This window comes from Lycium ferocissimum, chromosome 7 (genome assembly GCF_029784015.1).
Source record: "Lycium ferocissimum isolate CSIRO_LF1 chromosome 7, AGI_CSIRO_Lferr_CH_V1, whole genome shotgun sequence".
In the NCBI taxonomy this organism is placed as follows: domain Eukaryota; kingdom Viridiplantae; phylum Streptophyta; class Magnoliopsida; order Solanales; family Solanaceae; genus Lycium; species Lycium ferocissimum.
Genome location: NC_081348.1, coordinates 34,611,827 through 34,622,578, shown reverse-complemented (window position 1 = coordinate 34,622,578; position 10,752 = coordinate 34,611,827). Strand labels below are relative to the sequence as shown.

The 10,752-nt window shown below is 32.4% G+C and overlaps 1 protein-coding gene across 1 annotated transcript; it reads right to left on the bottom strand.

Moving 5' to 3' along the window:
* Positions 1-589: 589 nt before the first annotated feature.
* On the bottom strand, positions 590-6,424 carry LOC132064588 (4-hydroxy-tetrahydrodipicolinate reductase 1, chloroplastic-like). Its single transcript, XM_059457622.1, has 8 exons — positions 6,123-6,424; positions 5,598-5,835; positions 3,882-4,015; positions 3,716-3,790; positions 2,585-2,686; positions 1,406-1,515; positions 1,230-1,317; positions 590-1,047 (listed from the first exon to the last, which is right to left on the bottom strand). The coding sequence occupies exons 1-8, from the start codon at positions 6,294-6,296 to the stop codon at positions 979-981; spliced, it is 990 nt and encodes a 329-aa protein (XP_059313605.1). The 5' UTR covers positions 6,297-6,424; the 3' UTR covers positions 590-978.
* Between the last annotated feature and the right edge of the window lie 4,328 nt (positions 6,425-10,752).

The following is a 10,752-nucleotide window of genomic DNA, read 5'->3' as shown; positions in this document are numbered from 1 at the left end:
AATTAAGTTGGATCTGGTTTAAATGATGGAGCGGATTTAAAAAATGAAATCAAGTTATTTTGTGCGATTTGGGGAGTTTCGTCATCGACGGGAGGGATATTTTTGACCCAAATTTGTAATAGAGGATATTTTTAGTCCTTAAACAAAGTAGAGAGGCATTTTTGACCCCTTTTATTTTTCAAAAAATTCTCAATTGTTAGATACTCATGTTTGTGACATTCTTTGGTATTGACAAAACTCATAGATGGCACCCTAAACTTATCGGGTACTTTCATTTTGACACTTGGACTAGGCCTAGTTCAAGTTGCTCTTATGCCATCCAAAGTTTGTACCATAAACATTTTTCGCTGGCATGGCATAGGTCTCAGTACACAGTTTCTGAGAGCGTGAGGATTTTTTTTTTTTTTTTTTTTTTTTTTTTCAGAAAGAAAATTTAGTATAGATAGAGTGAGAAATAAAGGGAAAACTGTGATTATCACACACGAGCTTTGGTTGGGAATTTGTAATCCTATAACCATATATAACTTTGGTATACTATTTGATTCTACGCATAATTACAATTATTGAACCAGATAACTTTAAATCAAACTTATTGATTGAAAATCATGTAATAATCTCAACAGAAAATAGCCGAAACTCGATGCAAGTTGGATATTGTACTTCTCAAAAACATTGGGAACCTCCTATAACATCCTTTCTCTTCTGGTAATACAAATGAAAAGGGAAGAAAAAGCATACAACAAGCTCTCCAAGAGAAGCAAGCATAATGCTTGTATGGAGGCTGGTAAACCTACTAGTCATAATGGAATCTTCATATTATTTTGATTTCTGTATCTTAAGAGCCATTCAACTACAGATCCGAAAGCATCAAGAACCACTGGAAGGGCCAAAGCCAACAAAATTGAACCCACCATTCGTTTCTCTCCATTCTGAGGTCTAAATGCTATACACCCTACTCCAGCATATGTAACTCAACTATTATCGCATGTTCCCCTCTCGCAGCACATCAATCATGTCGTATATCCGCTTCTCTTCTTTCAACTTCACCTATACTCAGAAACACCCACCGTTATACTTTGGTGATTGCAGAATAAAAACCATTGTAATAATTGGAAAGACGAATTATATACGAAACTTCTATTTCTAACTGAATTTGTTCCTTGAGAGGAATGGTGATACCGCAAGAAAGAAGCTTTTATAACAATTTAGACATATTAAGTTTGGATTACCTTCTTAGCAAGGAAAAGTATAGCATCAACTGTGCCCTCTGCATAGATAGATCTACCACAAACATTGTGTTGAAATTCAAAAGAAACCCTGAAAAAGAGAAACCAAGTTAATGTTTGTTCAACTTAGTAGACATTGGCAAAAAAAATAAGAAAAAGCAAAGGATAGACAGTATTACGTTCCGTCTGGTGAGGTCAGATGGTACATGTGGAAAGCATGGCCTAACAAGTGTTCTTCGGGGACACCAACCATCTCAACTTGTTGCACGGGATCTCGTATTAGTTGTACCTGATAGAATATTTCATGAAGATAACTGTTAACATATACTCTACCTTTTAAAATACAAGTAATATAGAAGAAATCAATATCAAGGCTTGAGAGCAAATTGAATTTCTCTATATGCTCCAACTCCAGTAGAATTTTGATCTTTATATTATTCAATTTCATTCTCTTTTCCTAAACTCGAAGAAGGTTGAAAATATATTAAACCTTTTATCTTTAGTTTTATTCCGTTTCCCTTTCAAACTTGAAACATAGTTTGAAAATATTCAATAACTTGGCAGTCTGTACCACCACTTAAAGCTGGAAAACCCATCTCAGGCAAGGCTAATAGAACATTTATGCCGTACAGGAAATATAATTTACTTTAGACTTTTTCGCTGGAATTGAAATAGTGCGATAGATTTAAGAGAACTGATGAGTTCTGCTAGATGAATGTCCAAGAAAGAAAGAGAAACATAAATCTGCAATTTACCTAGGGGAGAAACAGGTCGCAGCAGGGATCAAGAAACCCCAAAGCAAAATGGCACTACAAGAAGATATAGGAACCAGATGGAAGAAGACATGACATAGGAGCAAGTAGCATCACAATAAAGGGCCAGGGACGATGAAAGCTTTGGAAGAAAAAATAGGGGATGTACTCCGTACTCTATTGTTTCTGGTAAGCTATTTCCTATCAATTTGGCTGCAACATAGACCTGATACTCTCCATCAATGACCATGAATTCAGATGCTTCACTCTAGAGCTGTGAGGCATAAGAACTTACACAGAGCAATATAGTCAAGCTTTTTCTCTGCGTTATCAGATTCTTTCCTAGTTAAGTTGGGGGTATTAGAAAATAGTCAAATTGTGCAAAGATGAACTCATGTTAAAAGCATGGAAGACCATGATCAAATAAGTAGAATAGCATTATTTCATAAGAGAGTTCACTATTTAGTGAAAACTGAAAAGGATAAAGACCGGACGAACTAAAATAGTAAAATGGAAGAAGGAATTGAAATTTGGGACAGGAGGATATGGAAGAACATGATACGTCAATGTTTTGTTATCACTGAATAAACAAAGTTGAAGACGCACCTCATCCAAATCAAAAGAAACGCCTAGTTTCTGAAAGCAAGAGATAACAGCCTTCGCAGTTCCAGAAGTGTCCAATTTACTCGCTTGATGAGACTCCATCACCTTATAATTTGATAAAGATGGTCAAAATTCAGGCTTCAATCACGGGATACTATAAATCAAACTGAATGTTCTGTTAACACGTCGAGATGAATAACACCGCCAGAGGATCAGTAAATAAGGAAATAATAAAGGGTAAGCAAAGAAGAAAACAAGATGCTCTATGAAGGCACAGATAATTATACATGGAATAAGCATGAGGTTTGCCCACTGTATATCAAATCAGAAGCAGAAAATAATAAAAGAACCAATCCCAAGAAAGATAGTCTTTAAATTGCTGTCTAATCCAGGAGCATGCAAATAGTAACCTAAAACAGAGGAAACGATGCCTGGTGGGTACTAAATGATCTAGTAGGCGTTATGGACAATATTTGGTTGAAGTTGAAAGAAAAATAATTTGAAGATGAAGTTGAAAGGCAGCATTTTGCAAGTCATTTCAGACCCCTTAATGCTCTGCCTATCTCTCTCCATCCATTAACTGTAAGAGGCAAACCAAAACCCCAGATGTAAAAGGAACAGCTACTAAAGAGCTCTTCATTGAGTGAGGAACAGCCATTTTAATCGCGCAGCACTCAAGATGTAAATTTGTATACCGGTTATTTACTGCTTAATCACTAGTACAATTCTACTGTCTGCTGTACAACTGATCTTGCGAGCACTTCAAAGAAACAATCAACGAGTTCCAGTTCTTAATGGTGCAGTGATCTTCAGAAAGTAATTCCCAATAGCTTTAACATTTTTATAGCACCTTTGAATTCAAAAGCCATTTGGGTCTCAGTATGCAAATCTCCGGATGAAAAGAACTTATATTAACCTCATATACATGTCAAGGAAAACAGAAACTGACATATCAATGCAAGTAAAGCAACTAAGCACCTTTTTTGGTAAAAGAATGAAAGCATGGACAAAATATAGCAGCATTTCAAATCACTATGAAATTAGTTTAGTTATCATGGTCTCGATAAGAAACATTGACTGAATATGAAAGAGCTTGGAGAACAATGGTCAACTCGCATGGCGAAGGAGACAAACCTGTAAACTGTACCCAGAGAAAGCTCCAGGGAATTGTTCTGCCATGATTTCCATGGCTGCAAGAAAAGCCACCACCTAAAACAGAGGCAAACATACAGGTATACCTCCTGTTAAATTAAAGTCTGGTGTACTGTTAAAAGAAAATAGAAGAGCAAAATGTCTAAACCTGCTTTCCCATTTGTGGGGAGATCACAGCATAAATTTTTGAGTCTGCAACTGTTTTGTACAGCTTCTCCCTATCTCCACCAGTTGTTCCCATTACAAAAGGCACTCCAACTTTGCTGTATAATTCAGCATTATCTGCAGGTTCATAGTGGCAACAACAACATTATAATGGCTATGTCAACAGAATCTTCAGCAAAGAATGCAATAGATATCATTTTGGTGCTTTTGTATTTTATGTACCTCATTCCACACCCTCTTCTGCCCTCCACTAAAGACATGTGTAATAGATATCACAGGGACCTGCCTATGCTGGTACATTTAATTTACAATAACCTCAGCATCAAGATGATTGTATCTATACAAAAGAGCTGGGCTCATCCCTCTGAGTATGTAGACAATCTTTTTAGTCCATTCTATCAAAAATCATTAGAAAACTTCCCCGTACACCAAAAAATTTAAGTTATGAGGAAATTCACACTTTACAAGAGAAATATTCTATGTTGTACTCTCAACACAACTGTGGTTTCTTTCTAACAAAATTGTCCAAAATATTCATAAAGGAATGGTTCTCCATGTCTGCCTATAATCAACAGCTTCTGCTGTTGCCAGCTAATCACTGCTTGCTTCCAAGCATTATTCACTGAATACCATAAAGGTTCCAAAACATACACAGAATTCGCAAAGTTACAATGTAGCAGACTAGCAGGATATATCATACAGCAAACCTCACAAATAGAAGAAGAAAAAAAAAAAAAAAAAAAAAAAAAAAGAGAACCTCATCTTCTGTGCAAGTTGTTTTGTATTATTAGCCATGCCTCATGCAAAAGCTAGCCACTGAAAAGGACATTTTTGTTGGGGCTTTTGCTCTCCAAAGCATTCTCCGTAGTCGCTGAGTAGATACACTAATTCCTGTTTCCGCTCTTGTCCACATTATTCTGCCCTCCCCTTCACCTATTCTTGTGCAGAGATAGTTCTTTTATGTGAATTTCTCTACTTCTTCCATTCCCAAGACTGAATATCTCTTTAACAGCATACTCCCAGGATAGACTGCCCTTGCTTCTTGTGATAAGGTCAACCAATGTTGCAAACCTTTTTATTCGTTCTTTTGATAACCGAGAAATCGCCGAGACTAGTAGCACACCGTTCAAAATCGGTGGATTATGGAGCCAACCCTCTACCTTTCTCCGCTTAAATACCATGCTTTTGACTATGGCAAGGTTCAAACTGTCATGTGTGTGCCTAGCCAACATTCACGTGATGAACTCTTGCCACTAGAACAAAGCCCGAGGGCAATGTTGCTAACCTATTGTCTATGATAGCACGTGGATATGCTTCCATCAAGATAGTGATCCACACCATTAATAACGAAACAACATTTATAAGTAATAAAGCCCCTCAAATTTCAGATAGAACTTACTACAGCAGTAGAATATGTTCTTTCTCCAATAGGACCGTTAGATTGTTTGATCCTTATTTCCTTTTATTTTCATCATCAATGATTCAGCAGGTCTAGAGTAGTTCATAGAGAATAACTGACCTTAATTACAGATGAAGTATCATTGGCATCAAACACGGTATATCAAAACAATAAGAGCAATGCATATGTCACGTATCAGAACAGCCAAAAGATAGTGATATTGACAGAAGTCAGCAGATTAAACTGAATTGATGTATGTCATTGGCATAAAAATGTAAACTTTTTGACTCTTTATCTTACCATTCACAGCAGCAGGCACAGTGTAGTCCACTACAATTAGATTGGGGTGTTCCTCAAAAACAGAGGAAAGTATGCTTTCCCTATCTGAAGGACCATGCACAGTTATCTCTTTTCCGCCCGCCTCCACAATTTTTCCTTCATCTTCTGGACCACTAAAACATACAGACACGGGTTGAAGTCCCGCAGAAATTGATGCTTCAAGAACTGCCCTCCCCATTTTTCCAGTACAACCATTCACCTTTACATCATCAAACAAAACCCAAAAAAATAAATTTGAGCTTAACCAATCTGAATTAAACAGTACTCACATATAACATTGCTAAGAACTCAGTCTATAGCTTAACTTTTGAAGAGACTGCCATATTTGCAACAGTTTTAGCCAGTGTAATTAAAAGCTATAGTATCGCTACTGCTTCAGCAAAATATTAAAACAAGAACAACAACATACCCAGTGTAATCCCACAAGTGGGGTCTGAAAAATATTAAAACAACAAGTAATACTACATAATACTGCAGGGAAGGTACCATTATAGGAAGTGGTGATTTAACTGAAGTCTGACCATTTTGTCCAGATGTAGAACACATTTTTACTAAAGATTTTCGATTTCTGACAAAACTATTACAACCATTTTTGTTGCTAGAATTGTAATGAATTGCTCCTCCATGGATATTTCCAGGAAGTTTAATGACAGCCCACATTGTGTTTACAGAGAGAGCAAATTGGAATGAATGACACCGTGGACGGATGATAGAAAGCGCCTGCCGCCAACTTTATTTGAGGTTTCTTCTTTATTAGGTTTTTGTTGGGTTTAGGTTATGGACTTTACTTTACTTTACTACTACTATTTAGAAGAGGGAGTTGGGACACTTTTTCGTCGTCCGTTCGTGGACCCCCCATAAAAATAAAAATAAAATTTGGGCCCCATATTAACCAAGCCCTAAAAAAAAAATTGTGGGCCCCATATTAAACAACATCGAGTATTAAAAAAAAGTGGAACTCACCACATCCAAAATCAGAGGAAAAAAAAGTGACCCTATATTAACAAAATCAAGCAATATGAAAAAAAAAGTAATCCCATATTTAAAAAACAAACACCGTTAAAAAAAATGTGGGCCCCATATTAAACACGATGCGTATTCGTAGCAAACACTAATATAATAAAGATTTAGATACGAAGACAAACTACAACGTTATATTAATCGTATTTTGAACATATATATATATATATATATATATATAAAAATAAAAGAAACTAATAACGTCCAAAAGGGTGGGCCCCATACTAAATAACACCAAGTAATATAAAAAATAAAAATAAAAAAAGGAAGAAACTATATAAAGCATGGGTTTAGACTCACGTTCATCGTCCGTCGTCCCTTAAAAAAAAAAAAAGGGTGGGCCCCATACTAAATAACACCGAGCAAAGAAAAAAAATTGGAACTCACCATCTCCAAACTCATGGAAAAAAATAAAGTGGACCCATATTAATGAAATCAAGCAATATTAAAAAAAAAATTGAACCCCATATTAAAAAAATATATAATATTAAAAAAAAGAAGTGCAGACTTTTTATTCGTAGCAAACGCTAATATAATAAAGTTTTAGATATTGAAAGACAAACTACAATGTTATATTAATCGTGTTTTGAACATAATATATGTATATATATTATATGCATAAAAATAAGTACAAACTATCACCCAAATGGTGGACCCCATATTAAACAACATCAAGCAATATATATATATAAAAAAAAAGAAGTAAAAAAGTGGAACCCACCATCTCCAAACTCACGATAAAAAAAAGTGGACCCCATATTAACAAAATCAAGCAATATAAAAAAAAAATGAACCCCATATTAAAAAAAAATAATGTCAAAAAAAAAAGTGCAGACTTTGTATTCGTAGTAAACACTAATATAATAAAGTTTTAGATTTAGTACAAACTACAATGTTATATTAATCGTATTTTGAACATAGTATATATATATATATGCATAAAAACAGTGCAAACTAATAATGTCCAAAAAAAAATACACCCCATATTAAAAAATCAAACAATATTCATGTAATTTCCAAAGTATCTCATTGAGTCAATAATGATGAATTCATTGCCACGTGCGTATCAATTCATTAGTGGGAGCAAATGAAATTGCTTTTCTTCAAAAGGTTAGGTAGTCAAACCATACAATTTTCTTTCTTTTTTTATATTATTCTGAGATCTAATCTAGCCTATTAAACCGTTGTATTTTATTCCGCCATGTCATTTATTTGTTATGTTTACTAAAATAAATATACTTAAAATATTTATATTTTAAAATAAGATAGAATTTAATTACTTTTTTATTTTTATTCTTACTCCAATAAATGTGAAAGAGATTAATGTCGTAGAAAAATATATATCAAATGGAAATCAAATAATGAATAAGGTAAATTAGTCAAATCATAATTCTAATCGACGTTTTCTTAAAAAACCATGCAAAAGACAACATGACAAGTAAAATGAGCTAAAACCGAGAATATTTACCAAAAATTAAAAAATAGTATTTCTTCGTTTAAATAGAAAATCAATTTCTACTTTCTTTTGTTTTAAACATGTAAAATTAATTTAATAATTTAAATTAGAATTATCCAAATCAAAATTTGATAAAAAATAATAAGTATTTTACACTTTTAAATTAATCGAATTAAAATTAAAAGTATCAACCGACGCTTAAATATTGCTATTGTTTTATCTCAAAGAGACAAAAATAGTTTTTTTTAAACAAGTCTTTCTTTTAAAAATATTAATAAATTTGCCGATTTTGTATTCGTAGCAACCATTAATATAATAAAGTTTTAGATACGGAGACAAACTACAATGTTATATTAATTGTGCTTTGAACATAATATATATATATATATATATATATATATATATATATATATATATATATATATATATAATCACCATTCAAAGACAACTATATACACACATACGCACTATAATCTCATCTTCCATTCCACGGCATCGCTAGTTTCTATTATATGAAAGAGTGAGTTCTACTCACTCTTCGTCGTCCGTCGTGGGCCCCTCCCCATAAATAAAAATTTTTGGCCCCCCCACCCCCATAAACACCCCAATAAATTAAAAAAAAAAATCCCCCCCCCCCCCCCCCCCCAAATATTAAATAGGCCCACAAAAATAAAAATAAAAAATTTTGGGTCCCCCTAAAAAAAAAAGTGAAACCCATCACATCCAAACTCACTTTGAAAAAAAAATTAGACCCCATATTAACAAAATCAAGCAATATTAAAAAAAAAAATGAATCCCGTATTAAAAAAAAAATAAAAAAAGTTAAAAAAAAAAATTGTGGCCTCATATTAAACACCATGCGTATCGCAAATGAAAACACTAATATAATAAAGTTTTAAATACGGAGCACAAACTACAATGTTATATTAATCGTGCTTTGAACATAGTATCCATATTGACAAAATAAAGCAATATATATATATATATATATATATATATATATATATATATATATATATATAAAAAAAGAGTTAATCTCATATTAAAAAAATAAACAATGTCAAAAAAAAAAGTTCGTACTTTGTATTCTTAGCAAACACTAATATAATAAAGTTTTAGAATTTTAAGACAATAAAATGAGTTAAACGAAAAATATTTACTAAAAAATTTAAAAATAGAAGTTCTTCATGGCCCCATATTAAACACCAACCGCATTAAAAAAAAAAAAAAAAAAAGTGGAACCCACCACATCCAAACTCTTCGAAAAAAAAAATGTGGGCCCCATATATATTAAACAACAACTAATATTAAAAAAAAAATGAATCCCATATTGAAAAAACAAACAATGTTAAAAAAAAGTGCTTAGAAAATCAAACAATTAAATCAATAATGATGGATAAATTAGTCAAATTATAATTCTAATTCGCGTTTCCTTAAAAAACCATGCAAAAGACAACATGACAACTAAAATGAGTTAAACCGAGAATATTTACAAAAAATTAAAAAATAGCATTTCTTCGTTTAAATAAAAAATTAATTTCTACTTTGTTTCGTTTCAAACATGTAAAATTAATTTAATAATTTGAATTAGAATTATCCAAATCAAAATTTGATAAAAAATAATAAGTATTTTACACTTTTAAATTAATCGAATTAAAATTGAAAGTATCAATCGATGCTTAAATATTGCTATTATTTTATCTCAAAGAGAAGAAAATAGTTTTCTTTTAAACAAATCTTCTCTTTTAAAAAGTATTAATAAATTTTCGTAGCAAAGACGAATAAAATAAAGTCTTAGATACAGAGCACAAACTACAATATTATATTAATCGTATTTTGAACATAGTATGTATGTGTATATATATATACAACTACAACTATATAGGTACACTATAATCCGAAATGTTGGGCCCGTGCGCAGCACGGGCATAGGCCATCTACTTTTTATTATTAGGTTCAACTTTGGGTTTGGGAAGGATAGCTCTTTTCTTCTTTTTTGCTTCAATAAATAATCGTTTTATAGAATAATAAATAAATAAATGGTACTAATAATCAAGCGATTTTATAGAAAAATTTAAGAAGTTTCCACAAGTCTATGAAAATTAAGTAAAAGAACATGATATGGTATGGTAGAAATAAGTGAATTTTCCTGTTTACCTGCAAAACTTACTAGAATATAAAAGATAGAACCAAATCTAGTATGATAATATTGTAAGCATAGGTTGATTTATTTGATCTCTTCAAGTACATGGTGCAGCCAAAAAAAAAAAAAAGTCTGTCTTTGACTTGTATTTTCATAGCATATTTTTGTCATTTTAATATGCGAAAACTTGCAAATTAGTATTTCTATGAAAGGGGAAAAAGAACCCTTCACCGCTGGGCGAGCGCAACAACATCTATCGAGTGTCGATCATGGTGTAAATTTTAGTCATGATATGTCAGAATTCATATTTACTGTATGACTTATGAATGATAAGCTGAAGAAACATTTTAGTTAATTTTCCTTCATGAAATGCTTATGAAAATAGTTATACTTGTACAATTACAAAAGGCATTGTTTAAATAAGAAATCAGGTTTTAGTGTCAATTTTTTTTTCCTCTTATCCGACTTCAATTTGAGTGGATTTTTCGCCATAAATA